This window comes from Alexandromys fortis, unplaced genomic scaffold (assembly GCF_014885135.2).
Source record: "Alexandromys fortis isolate MF-2015 unplaced genomic scaffold, M_Fortis_MF-2015_v1.1 scaffold_136, whole genome shotgun sequence".
Classification (NCBI taxonomy): domain Eukaryota; kingdom Metazoa; phylum Chordata; class Mammalia; order Rodentia; family Cricetidae; genus Alexandromys; species Alexandromys fortis.
This window is the reverse complement of record NW_026068024.1, coordinates 1554218-1577963: the sequence shown is the minus strand read 5'-3', so window position 1 is coordinate 1577963 and position 23746 is coordinate 1554218. Positions and strand designations below refer to the sequence as shown.

The following is a 23746-nucleotide window of genomic DNA, read 5'->3' as shown; positions in this document are numbered from 1 at the left end:
AATACTTATTATCTATGAGCTTCTATATCTTAGACAATTTTAACTGCTTTAAGGGCTAAATCAAAGGCATTGCAGGCTAGTGGGATCAGGCTTTAGGAACACAGACTAGTTTAGTTGCAGTATCCCAGTTCAGAAAGGATCAAGCTAGCACCCTACCCCAGCCCCACCATCCATCCCTCTTGTAGCTGACTTGGTAAATCTCAACCCACAGCCCTCGATTTTATAAAGCCTAGTTTGAGCTGTGTACCAGGATGCAGCCATGAACTCAATGGGTTCCTGGGAAAGTTTTTTTGTGTTTTTGAGAGTAAAGTTTCTCTTGTATCCACATCTTCTTAAAGAAGAAACAACGCCCTGTAAGACGGGTGTACATCATATCATAGTATGGTTAAATGAGGCAATTAGCGTTAGATTGCAGTATCTCTACAAACGACAATGGGGTAAAAGTAGTTCTTAACTGCTCTGGATCCGAAGGGTAAAATATTAATCTGTTCTCTACTTTTTAAAAAAGTGTGTGTGTGTGTGTGTGTGTGTGTGTGTGTGTGTGTGTGTAAAATCAGCATTGATTCTTTGTACAGCAGGAGTGCATCCATTTTTAATTCTCTTTAGTACGTGGTGGGGACTTTAGTAATTAAGACTATCCTCAATAAGCAAACGTTTAAGCCAATCACGTTCCAAGTGAGAGGGACTTGTGAGCTGTTCTTAAAAAGTCAGACAGAATTATTATACCAACTGTAGAATGAGATGCTAGCCAAAACCTTCAATCTAAGAAGACGGGTTTCCGAATTAAAGGCAACTCAGAAGCAGTGGGGAGACGAAGCGGCTAGTAATTTCGATCATTAAAAAGAGCAATGTGAGTTGAAGAAAGGAAGACCTAGAAATTAGTGCAAGGTGTGATGTCTGCGTCCGACTGACCGAAGGTTCAAACTCTGCCAAAAAGGAGGATTAGCTAAGGGCGCCCTGAGGACATTTAAGTGATCGGTGGCAGAGACGGGCCAGGGCACACGCAGGGTGGAGGCGGACAGCGGCCTCCGAGCCGGCCTGCAGGACGCACCGCGCGGCTCAGCTTTCCGCGGGCCGTGAAAAGCAGGCGGGGAGCCCGAGGCTGAGAAGCGCCGGCGGGAGGAGGCGGGAGCCCCGGGCCGCTAGCGGCTCCTCCCCCGGCGCCTCTGCTATTTGGGTCAGACGCGAAGGCCGCGCCGCCGGACCTTGGGACTCGCGGGCTCCGGGACTCCAGTCGACTGTCCCTTCCCGCTCGTCCGCCCGCGGGCCCCGGTCCCTCCGGCTCCGGCCAGAGAAGCCTTCGTCGCGAACCCAGGTGAGTAACAGCCGGGGAGGGGGCGACGAGACCGGATGGCTCCGTCGGCCCGGGGGCGTGTGGAAGAAGGCGGCGGCACTTCCGGCAGCGGCTCCACTTCCGGGTCGTGGCCAGCCGCCTGCTGACCCTGCGGCGGCGGACTGTCCTGGCGCGGTGCTGGCGGGGCCGGTGTCGCAGTGAGCTGTCAGCGTGACCCCTGGGCTGGGCGACCACCCGAGCGGACACCGCGCCCCTGCACCTGCCGCAGCCTCGCCCAGCCTTCGTGTCCTTGCGTGCTTCGTGTCCTAGTGATTAAAAAAATTTGGAGGCTCTGCCTATGGAAACCAGACTAACCGCACTACTAGCATTTGCAAATAAGCTGAATTCTAAGGGGTCACATTTTATGTTATAGATAAGGCAAGACTTGAATTTCAATTGGAAAGTACTGCTTTTTCGGCATCGCTGTACACAGTCTGGCTAACCTTATCCCCCCCACCAAGGGGTCAGAACGTTCTCTTTGGAAACCTGCAGCTGATTTGTAACCTATAGTGTTTCTTGACCCTCTTGGTAAAGTTTTTCCTTCGTCGGGTTTTTATGGGTTACAGCATTTTATGTCCTTCCCCAGTCCCAAGGACCAGCTGATGACTGGTGTGAATGCTACTTAGGACCTCACCCTACACATTCTTGTTATATTGAGAACATAATTTTAGTATGAACACTAGACCAGCACCGTGAGGTTCTCCTTTTCAAGGAGGCATTCCTGGAAGTTAATACTCCACCGTTTCACTCGCACTGTGCCAGTAGGCGATCTAGTTCTCGGCTAGTAATCATTGATCGTGTGCCATACTAATACCAACAATGTCTCTCACTTTCCATCATAAGTGATTTCAAACTGGGAGTTTGTAATTATCTTTTGCATCTGAAATGCAAATTCCGTAGGTTAAAATGAGGTGTAAGGTCTGCTCAATAAATTTTGATTATTTAATCCATACTCAGTATAGGAATATACTACTATAAGCAAAAGTATAAAAACAATATAATTTTATGCTACCTTCTAAGTTATACCGTAGGCAAGCATGGATTCTTATTGACAACTTTGGCACTTCTCCCTCTCGTCAGCATCATTTTCAGACTATTGGTCCAAAAACACACACTGATGTATTTCTTGCTTGTACCTCACTATTTTTGTTCAGCGTTATTTTTCAAATTATCGACATAGAAGCACATTTTGGCATAAATTCAAACAGAGACCTATACGTTTCTAATGGTGAGATTTCTAACAAATGCTGACTCTATTGATCCTCGTTCTTCTCTGGTGGTTTTCCTGGTTTTGATGTCCTCCTTCACCTCTGAACACCTCGGCTTCGGTCAGCATTCTCCTTCCTGTCCTTGCTTGAAGCCTTCCCATTCCACATGCAGCTAGATGGCCCTCAGATTAGGAAACAGGAGCCCACGGGTAACCTTTCTCACTTCTTTAGTCGGATAACCCCTGGGCAAATGACAGCAGCTCGGTTGCCTGAAAAATAATAATGGCGTTATTGTTTTGAACTCCTTGAAGGAGATAATTTGGAACCCACGTAGTACCTAAAGAAAGGTAAAGTTTAACTGTGTTTAAACCTGGGTCTGCCATCAGACTTTCACTTCTGTTTAGTTACTTGTTAAATGAAAAAAAAAAACTTTCAGATGTGTGTGTTTCATAATGTAAAGTTCAAGGCTGGCCTGACAGACCTGGGCCAAAGAATTAAGTCATCATAGGAAAATTCCTTGTGCTGGACTTTTAGATGGGCATGTGGACGTTCTTTGTGTGTGTGTGGTGGGGTGTGTGTGTGTGTGTGTGTGTGCGTGTAAAAGAGAAAAGCGCAGAGAATGAGGTTGTTAGGGATCTGATGCTGGACCTCGTGTATGCTAAGCAAGAGCTGTACTATTGAACTGCTCCCTGACCCTAATATTGTTATTAATCAGTAAAAAAAACAAAGTATAGCCTCAAGATGATCAAGTTGGATGCATGATTTACCTGGAATATAAATGTATATCATAGGTATGTAGTAGCTTTTTTAGTGCTATTGCTTTTTATGGTAATTTTAAAAGGTAATTTAGTTTTATGATATAGTGTGGTTTTAAAAATTGTTTTTATTAAGCTATATATTTTTCTCTGCCCCCTCCCTTCCTCTCCCCTCCTACCGTCTCCCATGGTCCCCATACTTCCAATTTACTCAGGAGATCTTGTCTTTTCTACTTCCCATGTAGATTAGATCCATGTATGTCGTTCTTAGGGTCCTCGTTGTTGTCTAGGTTCTCTGGGATTGGGAAATGTAGGCTGTTTTTTCTTATGCGATAATGTTTGACGGAGCTAAACAATAGTAAACAGCTCACCTGTTTGTTACAAGGCCTTTAGATTCTGCTATCGTGGCTTCTGGATGAGTAGGAGTGAGCATTTGGTTAGATTTACAGTTCTTTATGTTAGCTCAGAGGATATTTGGGTTTAAAAGAGAGGAAAAAAAAAAGAAAAATTGGCAAATGCTCTGCCCTCACACAGGCCAGATTAAGTACCAAGGTCATCTCTGGAACTGGTTAAGAGAGAGATTTAAAGTCAGTTTCTTAGAGATCACAATCTGAGGTAATTTCTGGAAGACCTCCCCAACCTTTATTTATTTTTTTAATGAGCTAGAGCATCCGAACTAGGTAGTACTATTGTCCATGCATATAGTATAATTGAAATCACCTGGCGTGAGTGAGTGAGAAGAAAGCATGAAACAGACAACAAACTCACTTAGGAGTTTATTAGAGGAGACATGTACAGGCCTGGCAAAGTCAGTGTGCACAAGGAGAGAGCTGAAGATGGCGCATCCAGCTTTTAAAGACTGTCTAGCGCATGCGCACAGGGGGAATGACGTGACTGTCATACACAGATGACGGAGCTCACGCATGCGCACAAGGGCTCACAGAGCTGCGTCATATGTAGGTGATGCAATCACGCCACACGGGGGTCACACAGGGCCTTTCTAGGTCCCCCAGGGTGAGTAGGTATTTTTTGCCTGAGGGCTTGTCTGCATAGGCATGGTCCTGGAACCCAGAAGTGCCAGCCATGCTGGTTTGGCTAAAATCATATCAATAATATAATAGGACTTTTAATTCTTTTTTACTTTTATTTAGTGTGTGTGTGTGTGTGTGTGTGTGTGTGTGTATACAGCCGTTGTTTCTTTCCCTGCTCCAGGAGGGTCCTGGGGATTAAACTCAGGTCCTTGAACTTGATGACAAATGCCTTTAACTCCTGAGCCATCTCAACTCTAATAGGAATCTGAAAAGAAACATTTTTTTAAGCAGCTCCTTGGGAATAGGTTCCTGCTGCTCCCCGCCCCCCATAGGTCATCTAAAGCATTATGTTTAGTTGGCCATGTAGTAGACAGGAAACTATAGTGCCTCACTAGAATATGTCAAATAGTGTTCTAGCCACAGGACCCAAGGGTTCACGTATACCACCTAATTCAGGAATGATGTCTGTCTAGTATTTCTGCCTTGGCTTTCACGCCTGGCTGTTTTGGAGAAGACGCAATCAGAGAACTTTCATAGACTTGTATATCTACCCATTTAAGCTGGATTTTTGCTGATGAAATCTGTCTTTTCTTTCCTCGCTATGAATGAGCGGCCTGTGCGCGCACTCAAGGTCCAGCTTGTGCTCCTGCTCTAGAGATCATCTCCTTTGCTCACTTTGTAGTTGTGCAGTTCCCCGCCGTTCCTTCTACTTCTCCAGCTTCGCTTTTCAAGTGGATCTTTCATATTGGAAAATAAAGTTTTCCTTGACCTTTTGTCACCATTTCTCTATATAACTGGTATCCTCTCTCCTTATCCGTTTTTCTAGTTACCCATCCCTTAGCCCAGTAAGCCTTCCTTTGGACTGAGTGAATGTCTTAGTATTCTGTTTTTATCCCACCCACAACACACACACACACATGTGCATGCACACACATGCACACACACACACACACACACACACACACACACACACACACTGGTTTATCTATACCCTTATGGTTTTCTGTCTCAGACTTTGAACTTTCCCATATTTTGAACTGTTATCCTTCCTCTTACCTTCTAGGTCTGTTATAAACCTATGGTGATGTGTCATCACTTTGACTTTAATAGAAACTATTTTATAAGTAAATAGTAAAATTTAAAAAACTGACTTTTATGTTACCCATATTTGCCACTGTTGGTATGCAGTGTCCTTTGTGCATGTTAACTGTTTCTGCTTGCCTTCTCGAAGAACTTCCTTAGCATTTCTTCTACTTTTCGCTTGGTAAAAACAGTCTCAGCTTTTGTTAACCCACAACATCAACCTTTTAACTTTGCGTTGAAAGACACAAGAATGGCAACCATTCTCCTTTTCCCCCCTCTCTCTCTGCTCTTCCCTTCTTCTTCTGGCTCACTTCCCCACTGTTTTCTTCTCTTCTCTTCTCTTCTCTTCTCTTCTCTTCTCTTCTCTTCTCTTCTCTTCTCTTCTCCCCTCTCCTCCCCTCCCCTCCCCTCCCCTCTCCCTCCCCCCAACTTCTCTCTCTCTGTTTTTCCTGATAGTCTCTATGTGTAGCCTTGGCTGTCTGGAACTTGCTCTGTAGACCAGGCTGGCCTCAAACTAAAAAAGATCCTGGCCTCGAACTCAAAAAAAAAAAAAAAAAATCCAACTGCCTCTGGCTCCCAAGTGCTGGTATTGAAACACCTCCGCTGGGCTTTCCCACTGATTTTTATCAACACAATAATAGTACACCTTGGGTTTTTGTTGTTGTTGTTGTTGTTTTAATTGTGCTTGATTGAGTTGACTATTGTTTAATTTGGGGATTGTTTGCTCCCCTTTTTCTCTCCTAGAGCCCTGTCTGTTGTTGACTGTTCTGGGAGTTCCGCTTGGCTTGTCTGTGTTCCCTCTTTGCTGCTCTTCATTTAGGGATGCTCTTTCTTGCTGTGTCTTCAAGTGCATTGCCTTTTGTTGTTCCTTGCTAGGTTTTTTTTTTTACTGTCAATCTCTTTTCATAAAACTTTTTTTCAGAGATTTTTTTTTCATTCCTAGAAATTCCAAACAATCTGGCTTAAAGCTTTCTTTTTTCTCTCCTTGTGAATGTATTTAGACATTTATAATATGACAATATCTTAATTTACTTGTAATAAATGGCAAATATTTTAAAATATTTTAAATGATTGTTTTAAGGCTAATTACATCATCTCTGGCATCCTCTAGCTGTGTGCATGTTTGAAAATTTGTTGCTAAGTGTTGGACAATCTGGTTGTACGTTGTTGAATTCTACATTTTTTTCTGTTTATTTACAGGATTAGACACCTTCATCTTCATTCCAGTTAAATCACTGTGAATCAATAATACTTCGGAGTCTTATTTTTTAATCTATTTTGGAAGGAGCCTGAGCAGCCTTACCTCTAAGGTTCCTTTAGCCTTCCTACCAACACATTGTCCTTTTGAGGTCTCTGCTGAAAGCCTCACATAGCCTGGAAGCGTTCTTGGCAACTTGAACGTTAACTTGAACATTAATCACTTGTGTGAAATCTTTGGGACCCATTCATCCTATAGCTTCCTGGTAGTTGCGATTTCCCTTGAAGTCATTCTTTGCCAGTCCCATGGAGTTTGAATGTCTCTCCTCTAGACAGACTTCCCTTAGCCTCTATCTCTGGCACATAAATTCTAGATACTTTAGTATGTATGGACCCTAAGGTTATCCATTCAGTTCAGTGACTACCTAGTTGTTTGATTTTCATCTTAGTTTTCCTTTTCCCATAGTCCAGAAGTTACTTCCAGCTGGGATCCAAGCGTTCCTAGAGGATTTATTTCTTTCTGTTTTTATAGTTAGCAGTGCTTTAATGATCTGCTTCTTACGTGGCTAGCTTATGACCATTTCTCCCAAGTTGTTAGCAAACTTTAACACAGATATATGTCTGATAGAGAAACTGAAGTAAAATCAGGTTTGGGGACTTCTAAGCATGCATTTTAAAGCTACAGTATACACAGTTACAAAAGCTTTTGCAATATTGATCGACTTATTTCTGTTTGACCATCTCGGAGGGGAAGGGGAATATACCAATGTTCTCATTAAATCATTTTCTGACTTTAGATAAACAAAAATATTAGTAGAAATGAGATTTGCTAAAGAGAAATTTTGGTCCATTTCATCAGAGTAGCTGAGTTGATACTGAATGAGGTAGGCTCTGTTTTGTGCTTTCAATGAAAAAAAAAAAGTGAAAGATGAGGAAAAAACGGAGTCAAAGAAATGGCTTTCAAAAGTTATTTTTAAAAAATGAAAAATTAAAATAAAGGCATTAAAATCTCAGATATGAGTGGAAATGTAAGAAGCAAAGGAATTATGGGTCAGAAGAAAGATGAAACTTGCGTAAGCCTTACTGGCTTCCTAGCTGAGTGAAATGGAGATGAAGTGAATTATGAACTTAGCAAAGCTGCCATTTGTATTTTATATCTCTAAGCCCCGAGCTTTAAAAGAAGACACCATTAATCTCTGTAATATTAAGTCCCAGTGTAAGCAAGATGTTCAGAAAGAGCCCCTCTTAGACTTTAATGATGAGCTAAGACCAAGAGACCCAGCACATTAATTGCACACAGAATAGCAGAGAAAATTAGGACAGCTTGAACTCTCAACTACTTCTCTCGAGTTGATGGTATCTCTACTTCTCTCTAGCTAGCTCTTTAAAGTACACTTAACGGATAAGTTGCAGATTGATTGTAGCAGGTGTGAATTCAGAATTAAAGTCAGTATTTCACACCGTCCTTCAGTAATAGCCTTAAGCAATTATCTCTCTTGAAGTATGAGTTAAAGACACGCTTGCTCACAGCGTAGTTTAGCTTGATTTGTCGGGCTTTTTGATAACATTTGATGACAAAAGCTTTATCTTTGACTGATTGAAAAAGCATCCTTTTTGGTTTTTGTTTGTTTGTTTGTTTTGTTTTTTAAGTTTCTCTGTAGCATTGGAACCTGTCCTGGAATTCACTCTGTAGACCAGGCTGGCCTTGAACTCACAAATATCCACCTGCCTTTGCCTCCCTAGTGCTGGGATTAAAGGTGTGTGCCACCACCGCCACCCTGCAAGCGTCAATATATTTATTCTGGATAGAAAAACATTCATTTGCATTTTTACTTTTTTAATTTTAGAAATTAAAAGCCAAGAAATGCCTCATTCCACAAAGAAAGAACTGATCCTTGGCGTCATGGTGGGAACTGCCGGAATCAGCTTGCTGGCCTTATGGTACCACAGGATCCGCAAAACAAGAATAACGATGAACTTGCCGAAATTTCTTTCCCTGGGTAAGAAATTCAATTCACTAACTTTGCAAGATGAAACTCACAGTGAACAAGGAGCATCATCGGTCTTTCAAAGAAGGCAACTTCAGATCCTGGAAAAGTTGAATGAATTACTGACCAGCATGGAAGAACTTAAGGAGGAAATCAAATTTCTTAAAGAGACGATTCCGAAGCTGGAGGAGTATCTGCAGGATGAACTTGGAGGGAAAGGAACAGTTCATAAGATCAGTCCTCAGCACAGAGCTAGAAAGAAACGGCCGACGACTGCTCCAAGCGCAGCAACAAACAATAGTTCAGAGGAAGCAGAAAGTGAAGGAGGGTAAGTGGCCGCGATGTCTCCTCTGGCCAACTGGTTACTTTTCATGGTATTGTTGTGTAGGTCGCTACTCACTCGTGTGCTCTGCTCTGAACGGAAATGGAAAGCAACGACTGTTTTGCCGTAGGTTACATTAATTAAATTTAATTAAAAATGTTAAATATTGTTGATATTTTAGATAGCTTAGATCACATTGAAAAAAATGATTAGATAGATAGATAGATAGATAGATAGATAGATAGATAGATAATAGATGATAGATAGATAGATAGATAGATAGATAGATAGATAATAGATGGATGGATGGATGGATAGAAGATAGATAGATAGATAGATAGATAGATAGATAGATAGATAGATGATAGATGGATGGATAAATAGATGATAGGTAGATAGATAGATAAATAGATGATAGATGGATGGATGGATGGATAAATAGATGATAGGTAGATAGATAGATAGATAGATAGATAGATAGATAGATAGATAGATAATAGATGGATGGATAAATAGATGATAGGTAGATAGATAGATAGATAGATAGATAGATAGATATGTCATCCTATTAGAGTTGAGGAAGACAGTCATTATTTTCCAGAATAAATAACTTATTTTCTAATGTGGTTATTAAAAATATGCAGTAGTAAGTTGCATCATGTAAGAGCTGGAGAAGATGATCATCATTTGCCAAGATGGATAACCTATTTTATAATGCGATCACTATGTGGCTTTTATATACAAACTCTGTAGACCAATGTGGTCCAATAGACCTTCCTGGGATGTTAGAAGCTGACTGTATCTGTGCTGCCTGACACAGCAGCCACAAACCATGTGTGATCCTTTCGCACTTAAATGTGGACTGGTATGAACGAGGAAAGAACTTAAAATTTTTAACTCATTGTAATTATAATTTTATTTCATGTAATTAAATGAACCACTAGGAACTAATAGCTACTGAATTTTACTGCAGATCTAGAAATCTCAGAGGATATATAAGGAATTCAGTTTCATCCCTACATTATCTTAGCACTAAGAACAAGTATCCTCTTAGTTGGGAACCATAAGAGGCATCTGCCAGTCAGATTGTGCCTTAAAACCTTGGCCTTGGGTAGTGTTTCTGAAGAACAAAATATCCAGGGTTTTGTCATTTGTTTCTTAAGGATTCGTACTGAATGTGAAAGAACCGGCATCCTTGAGGGTGGGGACTTTGTCTTCATGATACCTTACCTCTGTGCTTTCACAGAGTAGGTTCCAGTAAGAATGTCCTAGCCGAATGAGTGAGATGTACACCTTATGTGGAACTGGGAGGTGGCATCGGAAGACAAATGCTTGTACTCAAGTCTTAGACATCAGTGCCAGGTCCAGAATTGCCAAGCATCTTTTTGTGCATTGGGAGAATAACTATGAAGTTCTTTAGATAGGGAAAAGCCAAAGATGCCAGAGTAAATGGTCAGGTCTAAGAACTTGGTGTTCCTGAACAGAAACAAAATGCCCTAGACTAGTTTTAAGATGGGCAAGTGGAATGTTTAGAAAGCTCTGAGTACATTGGGAAGTGCGAGTCAGAAGAAAAACCTGGGAATTTCCATGAGAGTGGGTAAGAGCCTCTAAGGGCTCTAATAGTTTTCAGATATCTACCACAATACGGGGCATCATTGAAAGGCACAGATAACCAATGGTTATCGTGTCTGCATGGACATACTGCATCAGGAATGTTGGGTGAGGTTTGAGCAGTCCCTTCACAGACAGGCCACATTAGAGCTAGAGACTGGGAGGCAACCAAGAAGCCTGGTGTAGGAGAACAGGCTAAAGTGGTAAGTGGCCTGTATTCTTAAAACCCTGTCTTGATTAATTCAAGCCTGCTTGCTCAGGAAAGTCTAAAATTCTAGAAAGAAGCAGTCCATGTTCCATTTAGGACAGATAAAAGAAGATAATAATGCCACATATGGGGATAAGTATGTAGTGAATGTGGGTTCAAAGACGACTTGTGGAAACCGTGAATGACCTAACTGGAATGGAGGGATCCAGACTTTAAGACAGAGAGCGGCACAGTACCTCCCTTAAAGCGGCACAGTACCTCCCTTGGCTTGATCATGGGTGTCTTTGCTAGCAATTGCATAAAAGGGTAGATACAACACAGTCCTACTAACAGACTAGACTATAGTAAATGTCATTAAACCAAACAACCAGGAAGAACTCTCTCCTATTTAATACTACTTTAGAAAAGTTCTTTAAGGAAAACCCAAAAATTATTTAATTAAATTATTTTTTGAATGAGATACTGAAAGATGTATCCTATCTTTGTAGGTAAATATCTGTAAGCTAGCCACTTTTCTAGGCCTTCTCTATATATATGGAACTTGCCTGGTCTCTTCCCAGCAGGCACTCTTTAGCACCACAAGCATTTCAGAGACCCCAGGAGAAAACCAGTCAAGAAAGAGGCATATGCCAGTCAGATTGTGCTATTTTAGGAATAACAAAATGATTGCAAGTGTTGGGCAGTTGACTGGTCCCAGTTTGCAGAATCTACTGGGGAACCCTTTAACTATGTGAGCTGAAATACAGACTTTGTCTTTGTGTGTGTGTGCGGGGGGGGGGGGGGTATTTGTTTGTTTCTTGTTGTTTTTGCTCTTATAGTTACTTCCTTCTGTTGGTGTTGAAATTCAGGTCTAGGCTTCCAGGCAAACAGACACAGATGCTGATTGTAATGGTGACTTTGTAGCCCTCAAAGTTGTTAGAGTTAGAAAATGATTTTTTTCAGATCAATTAAAAATGAAATATTGTAATTGAAATCTTTTCTTTAGGAGACAGCCATTACCTTAATCTGCATGCAACCTTTTCAGTTTCAGTGTTTTTTTCCTACATGTATGTGTTCCTGCATATGAGGAACAAATGGTAAATTGTTCCTAAAATGTACAGAAATGACATTATGTGATATATTGTTTTTGTAGCTGTTTTTGCTTTAATACTTTTTTTCTCTTTTGAGGCTTTTCCATGTTGATGCCATGCAAATGTGTTTCTTTTTTAAATGTGGTATTGCATTCCATTGATGCGATCTTGAAGTGATTACTTACATTGTTCTATTATTAAATAAAACTCAAGAGTCAGATATCAGGATAGAAATCTGATTGATCAGAGAAGCGGCTACTAGACAACAGTGACCTTCCCTCTCTTTCCTTCTTCTATCCAAAAGGGCCCTCGAATCTTTCTAAGTCCCTCCCTACTACTTCTTGTGTCTCTCTATATGTCCTGGGTCCTCCAAAACCTCTATGGCTAATTCTGGCTAATTAGTAGCTAGCTCTGCCCTCTAATTCAAGGTGAACTTTACTGGCAGTCTCGGGAGTGTCAGAGTGTGATCAAAGTATCTCACAACAGGATATAGGTATGCCTTATTAGCGAATGTTTAAGTCACCATTTGTTTGTTCCTATAAATAATGCTTCAGTGAATGCCCTCACAGTTCCTTAGGCACATGTGGCTGGAGTTCTATGAAGCATGTGCTTGAAGTACTGACTTGGAGACTGCTTGTATTGCTTATATGCATATTAATAAATCTTTAATGCATATTAATAACTCATGTGCCTATTAACAAGTCTGTAAAGTACTCCCAGCTCACAGACCTGACTTATGAGAATGCTTATTGTCTCGTATTAGTACTCGTAGTGTCAGACTTTTAAATTTTAGACAGACATTTGAAGATGAAATGTTAACTAATAATTTTCAAATTTGTATTTCCCTGAACATTAGTCATGTTGAGCATATTCTCATAATATGTTTGCAAACAGATCTTCACTTCCATGAAGGGAGAAGGGAGAAAGAGAGAGGGAGAGGGGAAGAGGCTGGAGAGAAAAGAATAATACAGCTGAAGTCCCTCTTATTCACTGACTGCGTCCACTCTGCACCAGGAACTGTCTGGGGACGCAACAGAGAACTAAACAGTCCTGTAAATCCCACCACTTTCCTTTAAGATGAAGCAGGCAGGATGTTGAAGAGGAATGCTTCCAGTCATTTTAACCAGAGCCCCAAAGGTGAAGAACCATACAAAACCTTTCAGGTGCTTAGCATCCTGTGTGCTAGACCCTCCTGGCAAGGACAAGGACGCACTAAGAGACAGAAGCCATTGCCTGTGTGAGCGCTCACGCATGTGTGGCTCTGGAAGGAGACTGAAGGGTAATGTGTATAGGCTTCTGGGACCAGTGCTGCTGGAGTAGGTGGAGTCAAATGAGCCTGAAAAGGATCCGGAGAACTGGTCGAGCAAGTGTGTGCTGAGGTGGAAGAAGAAAACCAAACAACCCCACCCCAGAACAAAGCAGCCGAGGACAGAGAAGCCCAGAAGAAGGCGGTTTGCAGGACATCAGTGAGACCCTGTGCTCTCCTCATTCCAACACAAGAATACACCCTGGCGCAGCTTTGACAACATAGAGGGCGTCAGTTCCTCAAACCTGAATTCTTTTCTTAAGATGGAGTTGAGGCCAGTGAGGTGGCTCAGAGGGTCAGAACCTTTGCCACACAAGCCTGACAACCTGTGTTCAGTCCCTGGAGCCCAAGGTCAAAGGAGAGAACTGACTCCCAAAAGTTGACCTGTGACTTCCACACGCCTGCCATGATGCCATGATTTGCACACCCCATCCCCAGTAAAACAAAATAAATAACAAACAAACAAAAAATAACAAGTGAAATAATTTTCCTTAAAATGTGGTTAATAATGTATGTGTCTTGTCGTTTTTAGCCTTAATTGAGATGATACAGGCAGGTGCTTTGCCCCCGGTCTGATCCATAGTGAATTCTGTAAAACACCGTTATTTTATCAGTTAGAAGGGAAATGGACCTGGGGATGCAGCTCAGTGTTTGTGAAAGCACCTGCCTAGCAATTGCAAGGTCCAAGGTTGGACACCTAGCACCGTGAAGGAAAGGGATAAATGTCTCAAATGCACTTAAATGGAGGCAGGATTTTTTTCTTTCTGCAAAGATTTTAGGAATCGCAGACATATAGGGTCTGTCTCATCTATAAAGCTCGTCCACTGGGGCGTGGAAGTAACTACAGACGACATGTGACTCAAAAAAAAAAGTTTTTACAAAAACAGGTGGCAAGTAGATTAAAGATGGTGGGCTACTTAAGCTATGTTTCTTTCCTGTAACATAATCTGTGCGTATTGAGCCCCTCTGCATTGCCCTAGGGCAGTGGGCCAAGAAGGGCCAGCCCGAAGGTTCTGGCAATTACACTGCTTGCTGTGTCATGAGTGTTATGTCTCTTGTTGCTGACCTGGGACTCCGCATCTTCTGTAAGAGGTCTACCGATTCGGTTGCGTGTCAAATAAAGTCGTATCCCAGATCTGACAGTGCTGTGTTGGAAACTGAGAGCTGTGGGCCTCTTGTAAGGAATCTGTCAAGGGTTTCCTGGAGCAGAATCTTAAGGAGAGAAGAGTGACAAAGGACAAAGGAGCATAGAAGGACACTGAGCAGCAAATCAAAGTGTTGTGGGGAGCTTTACGCCCTAAGTGGGTTTACACATGCTTTAGAGACAATACTCTCAACTGAGATGGAGAAAGGGACTCTATTTTAATAGCTCTGCTAAACTTACCGTTGATGGGTGTCAGTTGTTCAGAGACTGATAAAGCACAAAGGATAATACACATAGCAGATCTCCTTCATCTGTGCCTGTAGTCCAAGTATCTGATGGGGCGCTTCCCTGTCATTGTGGATAGATAAATATTTGCCACTTTTTAAACCTTCCTTCCCTATTTCATATGTCATCAGTTCAAGTGTTTAGGAGTAACCCACTACACGAGATGTAACAACACTGGGCAAAGGATATTCCAGAGAAAGAAGGAAGGATCCAGACACCAGTCTTATACATAAGATTGCTGGTGGGAGGCCATCCCAAGGAAAGAACTGTGCAGAAATCGTGTGTGTTAGCGCCTTCATTCAACTGCGTTTTTACCTCTCGTCAGCTGACTCCTTGCACGTACCGAAATCCAAATACACATTCCATAGCCATAGGAACTCCAGCTCTTCAGAAAGGTGAGCCTCAGAAGAGCTCCAAAGAGTCTCCTGTCATCACATTCTGGGTGGTTGCCATGGTAGTCTCTCGCGCAGCTTACTACTCAGGCGTCTGACACCTGTGTCACTAGATTCTAGAGTCTCCCGCCATCACAGACTGTGTTGTTGCCATGGTAGTCCTACATGCAGCTTAAGGATTCAGTTTTCGGACCTGTTCCACCTACACAGGGCATTTTACGTCTTATGAATGATGGCCTAGAAGGGAAAGACTTACTTTGGATTACATTCAGTATGGGAAAATGCTTAAGGTATGTCTTACAGACAAAGCAAACGAAAACCACAAGCACTTCATGTGTTTCCTATTTGGTGCGCTAAAGAATGTGGAAAGTGTTCAGAAACCCACTGTAGCGCTGCCCTCGGGTTCCCACAGCAAATGGAGATGTGTGTGTTTGAAGCATCCTCAAACCTGCCGAGATTTTTGCTTCATCCATGGCAGCTATGTTAAAGTGTAATTCGTCAATGGGATATAGGTTTGTTTCAGTTAATTCCCTTAAATAATGGTAGTTGAATAGTCTCAAAGTGTGTGTGTGTGTGTGTGTGTGTGTGTGTGTGTGTAAGTTCTAACTCTCTGGGGACTTATGCATGATGTCATCTTATGTTTCCCTTAGTTTTTCTTGCCTTCTGCCTACTTCCCCGAGTCTTTCACTCTCCCCATCCCTGAGCTTTCACAAAGTGGGCAGGCTCTTGTCGGGAGATAATCTACCTATCTACAAATTCTTGGGCTCATCTGTGTGTCCATTAACCTGAGCCGCCCTGTTTTCTAAGTAGCTGTTGTTTCCCGTTGGTATGGTAGAAATTATTCTGCAGGAGGCTCGCTAGGTCTCCACTCAGTTCCCTGTTCGCTTTTTCTTCCTCATTTGGCCTTCTTTTCACTCTAGCTGCCAGAAAGATGACCAGAGCTCCCAACAAAATTATCCTGAGGACCTAGTTACTCCACCACACAAGCGTCTTGGATCCTCTTGTATTTTACGACCAAAAGCAGCTCTGGGTTTAATAACTTGTCGTCCTTCTTCAACAAGTAAGTTAAGTAAACAATTCTCTTCTTCATCAAGTGCATCCAATCGCTTTCCCCCCTCTAGACGACGACGACAACAACGACATAATTTACTGGCAAGACTTCGAAGGAGACAGAGACAGCCAAGTAGAGTTAACTTTGATTCTCAGGAAGACGTAACTTCTAATGTCACAAGATCTTCAGATCTCACTGGTGCCATTAAATCTCGAAGATGTTTTTTATCCCCTCACCTCAGTGTAGTTTCCTGTTACAGGGGTAGCATTAGCTATGATACTCCACAAGATAGTCTGAACCTGCCTCATGAAAAGGAAATTCAAGGCTTTTCTAAAAAATCAAGTAACAGTGATGCTCAAAAACGTATAAGCTTCTCTGATCCTGACCATGGCATTAAGTACTTTCCAAATTTGGAAACAAAAGCCGTTTCTCCAGGCCTTCGGACTCTTGAAAGGACATCTCACTCAGCAAGCCTAACAGCATCTCCCTTTTCTCTTCCAACTGTTATGTCTTCTTCCAGTCAAGTAACTTTATCAATTGCTGATGGCCGAGAACATGGCCAACTAAATAAGGATTCGGAAGATGCCCTTCATCGTAGGTCTCAGAGTACAACTTACTCTCCAGGTGACACCAAACATCTGTCTCAGAATAATGCTTCCACCAGCCTCCCCCGTGATAGACGTTCTTCACTCTATAATGATGTCAACAGCTTAATTGTCGAAGTTACCTCAGGCCCCTTTAAAGAAGAAGGTTTTGCTGCCTCGCCTCCAGATGAAGATACAGCTTCACCTATTGAAATGGCTCAAATAAGGTCACCTAGATTTTTCTTTCTCTGAGTAGGGCAGCTCAAATCAGAATTTCCCACTCTTCCATCTCCAAAGTCACTTGAAACCAGTAGTCACTCCGCTTGGAAATCTGTTCTCATGGCTCTACCACAGTAGGGGGATGAGGTTTCTGGATTGTAGTCTACATGTAATAGTGTGTGGTTTTGAGAGTTTATAGATAGTATTAGAGTGTAGAAGCCAAAGATGGTTTCATGTTTCAGGTTTCTGTCAGATTACAATTAAGAGGGTGACTAGTCCTAACTTTTTAAGTGGCTGTTGTAATATATCATAGTCTGAAAGTGACACTGAGTTTTTTATGTGTAACTTACCTGAACAAAATGCTTCCTTGGAGACAGTGCTTCCTTTAGTCCTGATCACTAGAGATGGTAACTCTCTATAATCTGTGTTTATGGTGATTGAGTCATACATTTTCATTCACATCACCTTTTACTCGTCATATTTCCCACACAGATACCACACTGACAAAGTTTTCATTAACACAAGAATTAAGTAAACAGTGATGTAATGGGAAATATAGCTTATTTAGAACCCAGATTTTTAATTAAATTCATTTATTTGGGGTGCATATACATGCCACGGTGTATGTGTGGAGGCCAGGTGACAGTCTTTAGGCGATGGTTCTCGCTACCATCTAGGTTCCAGATGTCAGTCTCATGTCGTCAGGCTTGGTGGTGAGTGCCTTTATCTGTTGAGCCATCTCATTGGCTCATAACCCGGAAACTTTGATTAATAATCTAATTCTGTGTTTGTATATGCACAAATCTTAGAACTCAAGGAGTCACGTAATGTCTCTCAAAACTGTATTTTTAGAGTATTTTTTATTCTTTCTCAGTAGACAAAAGTTACATAAGTATTCTCAAAAAGTAATGAGTAGAGAGGTATGTAAGCAACTAAAGAACATTTGTTTGAATATAATTAGACTTTGTTCATAAAAGGGTACTTATGGTATTTTCAAGTTATTTATCATAGTAAAATGAAACCCCAAGCCCCATCATTAGGTTGAAATGTTATTTTTAAATGCGAGTGTTTCTATTTATCTTAACATATTAAAATTTTATTTTTAATTTTAAATTTATTACTTGCAATGAACATGAAATTCATGTATCATTGAAAGCATTTTGCGGTGTGTAGTTCAGAGGTATTAAAAACATCCACAGCATTATAGGACTAACATCACCATCATTTCCACGGTTCTTTTCATCTTGTAAAACTGAAGTTCTATACCCATTAAATAATAGCTCTCTAGTTCTTTTTCCTCCTGTACCGATTTTGACTAAGTGGCTCATATAAGTATAATTATTAGTATTTGCCTTTTCCAACTGACTTATTTCACTAAGCGCTATGTCATCAAAGGTCTGTGTCGCATATATCAAAATGTCCTTTCTTATTTGTTAAGGCTGAATAACACCCTGTTTTATATACGAATCACATTTCACCTAAACATTCATCTCTCCTTGGGTAATTTGGATTTTTTCTGTGTTTGAATTGTTCTGAGTAATTCCACTATGAACATGAGGGCAAATGCTCTTTGAGATACTGCTTTTTAATTCTTACTAGCATGTATCAATTATACATAATAATGGGTTTCACCGTGACATTTTCATACATGCATACAATGTATCTCAATCCTATTCACTCTTGCCTTCTAGTTTCCCTCTTACTCCCTCTGATCCCCTTTTCTCAACTAGCGCCCCAATTCTGTTTCTCGGTTTATTGGCAGGAACATGGACACCTTACCAGTGCTATCCAGTTGAAGAAAAGATTTCCCCACCAGACATTAACAATGTATAAATTCTCAGGGAGGAAAAGAACTTCTCCCTATCCCACGACAGGATGTTGACAGGCCTGCTCTGGTGCAGGCCTTGAGCAGCACCTGTGAATTCTCGAGTGCAACCGCCGTGCAATGCCTGGTAGTCAGCATTCCACACCATACATCCCGTCTTCCGGCTCTTACGTTCTTGCCCACCGCGTCTGTGATACGTGCAGGACTTTGTGGGGAGCCGTGCAGACGCCCCGTTTCTTGGTGAGCATTCAGCAGTCGCTTATTATTCTCCCACTCAAACAGTTATGTCTCTGAAGTTAGTGCTGGCCGCTTCAAAAAGAGGCTTCTCTGACCGAAGCCGACAATGCCACTAATCCACTGGCTTAAACAAAGAGGGCAGTTTGACAGCCATGTCATGTCCAGTTAGCAAAACGACAGGAGTAGCCTCCTCACTAGGGACTATCACCTTCCCAGCCACGGGCTTTTGGCTGGTGTTTTAGTACCAGATGTGAATTCCCTTCTGTGGAGCCAGGCCTCCAATCCAATCAGAAAGCATATCAGTTACTCTCCAAACAGACTTGCCGTTCTTGCACTAGAAGTATGTCTTGCTGGCCAGTAGTTACTATTGCACTGGAGGGCTCATAGCTGAGGAAAACTCCTAATGGCAGTTCTCTCTCGGCATCTGCACAGCAATTTGAGGGCTAGCCAGGGCAAGCTTCCAGCTCAGTTCCAGAATGATTTCTTTGTCGTATGAGCAGGGCATGTGGTCAGGTTGCTGATCTTGAATTCTTTAAGGAACCGTCTTAATGTTTTCTGCATTATCTGCACTAATTTTACATTCCTACAAGAAAGGCATAGGATTGCTTTATTTCCTTAATTTGTCAACATCTATCTGTTTTGTTTTAATGGGTGTGAAGCGATATTTCATTTGAACTTTGATCATATTTTGGTGTGATTTTCTTTAGAGAAAATCTATTCAAATCCCTTGCTTATTTACTTTTTTTTTTTTTTTGAAAATCAGATGATCCATTTTGTTGTTTTTATAAGAGTTCTTTATGTATCGGGGATATTAGCTCCTTTCCAGAGATAAGAGTTGGAATATTTCCTCCGTAAGTCTGTGTTGAATTTTTACTTTGCTGACGGTGTGTTTTGATACAAAGAAGCTCTATAGTTTGGTAAAGTCCTGAGCTATTCCTCAGTTTTAATATTTTCTTTCATTGCCTTTGCATTGGGTATTATAGTCAAGAAATGATTAATTCACTGTCATGAGGCCATTGCCTTATGTTTTCTTCTAAGGGTTGTATAGTTTAGTTTTGTAGCTAGGCCCTTGGTGTGTTTCAGAGTTAATTTTTGGCTATGATACCAATTAAGGCTCTAAAGATGTAATTTTTTAAAAAGATGTATTTATCATGTGCATGAAACCTAGCTTGCTCATGAACACTGACGTCAGAACTATGAATATGAACCTCATGATTGTACAGGAAGCACTCCTACCTGCTGGTCATCTCTATAGCCTCAAGGAACATGATCTTATCCACATTGATTCTCTTGTCTGTAGGAATACAGTTTTCCCAACACCACTTGTTAAATATACTGTTCTTTCTTCTATAACTATGATATAAATGATGGCTTTGACTCTGTCATAATCCTTTTTTCTTTTTTGTGGTGAATAAGGCGTTCACCGAGCTGAGCCAAGGCAAGCGTGCGAGTGACTGCCTTAACCTAGCCATGTGATGTTCTTCTTTGTGAGTTCATCATAATCAGTGACCTTATAAAAATTAAAAATAAATATAAAATAAAAATATAAAAAAAATAAAAGGTCTTGGCACCCTTGTCAACATGATTTGACCAGATGCTTTTGTGTGGGTTTACTCTCTTGGCTCTATGTTCTGTTTCCTTGGAGCATACGTCTGTTTTCATGTTCAGGGCACACTGCTCTAGTTCTGCTGTCTTGTGGTAAATTTGAAATTGAGAAATAAGAGATTTCCAACATTGTTTATTTTTTTTATTTTTTATTTTATTTATTTATTTTTTATTTTTGAGACAGGGTTTCTCCGTAGCTTTTGGCTCCTGTCCTGGATAGCATTTTTATTTTTATTGAGCTCTACATTTTTCTCTGCCCCCCTCCGTGACTCTCACCTCCCCTCCAACCCTCTTCCAGGGTCCCCTTGCTCCCAATTTACTCAGGAGATCTTGTCTTTTTCTACTTTCTACTTCCCATGTAGATTAGATCTATGTAAGTCTCTCTTAGTGTCCACACTGTTGTCTAGGTTCTCTGGGATTGTGGTTTGTAGGCTGGTTTTCTTTGCTTTATGTTTAAAAGCCACTTATGAGTGAGTACATGTGATAATTGTCTTTCTGTGTCTGGGTTACCTCACTCAAAATAATGTTTTCTAGCTCCATCCATTTTCCTGCAAAATTCAAGCTGTCATTATTTTTTTTCTGCTGTGTAGTACTCCATTGTGTAAATGGACCACATTTTCCTTATCCATTCTTTGATCGAGGGGCATTTAGGTTGTTTTCAGGTTCTGGCTATGAAAAACAAAGCTACTATGAACATAGTTGAGCACATGTCCTTCTGGCATGATTGAGCATCCTTTGGATATATACCCAAAAATGGTATTGCTGGGTCTTGAGGAAAGTTGTTTCCTAATTTTCTGAGAAATTGCCACACTGACATCCAAAGGGGTTGTACTAGCTTGCACTCCCACCAGCAATGGAGGATTGTTCCCTTTACCCTACAACCTCTCCAGTATAAGTTGTCATCAGTGTTTTTTATCTTGGACATTCTTACTAAGATGGAATCTCAAAGTTGTTTTGATTTGCATTTCTCTGATGACTAAGGATGCTGAACATTTCCTTAAGTGTCTTTCAGCCATTTTAGATTCCTCTGTTGAGAGTTCTGTTTAGGTCTGTACTCCATTTTTTTTATTGGATTATGTGTTCTTTTGGTGACCAATTTCTTGAGTTCTTTGTATATTTTGGAGATCAGACCTCTGTCTGATGTGGGGTTAGTGAAGATCTTTTCCCATTCTCTAGGCTGTTGTTTTGTCTTGTTTACTGTGTCCTTTGCTTTACAGAAGCTTTTCAGTTTCAGGAGGTCCCATTTATTAATTGTTTCTCTCAGCGTCTGTGCTGCTGTGGTTATATTTAGGAAGAGGTCTCCTGTGCGAATGCGTTCAAGTGTACGTCCCATTTTCTCTTCTATAAGGTTCAGCATGGCTGGCTTTATGTTGAGGACTTTCATCTATTTGGACTTGAGCTTGGAGCATGGTGATAGATATGGGTCTATTTTTAAATATGCTTTCTTTTTTCCATTTGATATTTTTTGCTTTTTTGTCAAAAATCAGGTGTTTGAAGGTGTGTGGATAAATATCCGGGTCCTCGGTTCAGTTCCATTGGTCCTCCTGTCTGTTTTTATGCCTGTACTAGGCTGTTTTCAGTACTGTATCTCTGTAGTAGTGTTTGAAGTCAGGGATTGTGATGCCTCCAGAAGTTCTTTTATTGTACAGTATTGTTTTGGCTATCCTGGGTTTTTTGCTTTTCCATATGAAGTTGAGTATTGTTCTTTTGAGGTCTGTGAAGAATTTTGCTGGGATTTTGATGGGCATTGCATTGAATCTGTAGATTGCTTTTGGTAAGATTACCATTTTTACTATGTTAATTCTACCTACCCTAGAGCATAAGAGATCTTTCCACTTTCTGGTACCTTCTTCAATTTCTTCAAAGATTTAAAGTTCTTGTCATACAAGTCTTCCACTTGTTTGGTTAGAGTTACTCTGAGATATTTTATACTATTTGTGGCTATTGTGAAGGGTTATATTTCTCTAATTTCTTTCTCAGTCTGTTTATCATCTGTGTACAGGAGGGCTACTGATTTATTTAGTTGATCTTGTATCCTGCTATATTACTGGAAGTGTTTATGAGTTATCAAAGTTCCCTAGTAGAATTTTTGAGGTTGCTTATGTAAACTATCATATCATCAGCAAATAGTGAGAGTTTGACTTCTTCTTTTCCAATTTGCATCCCCTTGATCTCCTTTTGATGTCTTATTGCTCTAGCTAAGACCTCAAGAACTATATTGAATAGATATGGAGAGAGTAAACAATCTTGTCTTGTTCCTGATTGCAGTGGGATCACTGGGAGTTTTTCTCCATTTAGTTTGATGTTGGCTATTGGCTTGCTGTATATTGCCTTTATTATGTTTAGGTATGTTCCTTGTATCCCTGCTCTCTCAAAGACCTTTATCATGAAGGGATGCTGTATTTTGTCAGAAGCTTTTTCTGCATCTATTGAGATGATCATGTGGTTTTTATTTTTCAGTTTGTTTATATGGTAGATTACATTGACAGATTTTCATATGTTGAACTATCCCTGCATCTCTGGGATGAAGCTGACTTGATTATGGTGGATGATGGTTCTGATGTGTTCTTGGATTTGATTTGCCAGTATTTTATCAGCTATTTTTGCATCAATGTTCATGAGTGAGACTGGTCTGTAATTCTCTTTCTTAGTAATGTCTTTCTGTGGTTTAGGTATCAGGGTAGTTGTAGCTTCATAAAAAGAGTTTGGCAATGTTCCTTCTGTTTCTATTGTGTGGAACAGTTTGAGGAATATTGGTATTAGTTGTTTTTTGAGAATCCTATAGAATTCTGAGCCTGATGATTCTCTGTATTTCCTCCGCTTCTGTTGTTATGTCCCCCTTTTTATTTCTGATTTTGTTAATTTAGATATTCTCTCTCTGCCTTTTGGTTAGTTTGGATAAAGGTTTGTCTTTTTTTATTTTCTCGAAGAACCAACTCTTTGTCTCATTTATTCTTTGTATTGTTTTGTTTCTATTTTGTTGATTTCAGCGCTCAACTTGATTATTCCCTGCCATATAGTTCTCTTGGGTGAATTTGCTTCTTTTTATTCTAAAGTTTTCAAATGTTCTGTTAATTCACTAGTGTGGGATTTTTCTAGCTTCTTTATTTAGGCATTTAGTGCTATGAGCTTTCCTCTTAACAATGCTTTCACTGTGTCCCATAAATTTGGGTATGTTGTGTGGTCATTTTCATTGAATCTTAGCAAGTCTTTAATTTCTCCCTTTATTTCTTCCTTTACCCATTGATGATTCAGGTGAGCATTGTTTAATTTCCATGTGTTTGTGAGCTTT

The 23746-nt window shown here is 40.7% G+C and overlaps 1 protein-coding gene across 2 annotated transcripts in view; it reads left to right on the top strand.

The window, feature by feature from the left end:
- Positions 1-529: 529 nt before the first annotated feature.
- Rmdn2 (regulator of microtubule dynamics 2) overlaps positions 530-23746 on the top strand; it is a 58827-nt gene continuing 35610 nt past the window's right edge. Inside the window, exons 1-3 of one of the 2 annotated variants that reach the window (XM_050163527.1) lie at positions 530-1315; positions 8455-8923; positions 15854-16795. In XM_050163527.1, coding sequence (XP_050019484.1) covers positions 8472-8923; positions 15854-16795 — 1394 coding nt within the window. In that variant the 5' untranslated portion in view covers positions 530-1315; positions 8455-8471. The remainder of the gene's footprint in view (positions 1316-8454; positions 8924-15853; positions 16796-23746) is intronic. The other variant, XM_050163528.1, reaches the window with a different exon arrangement.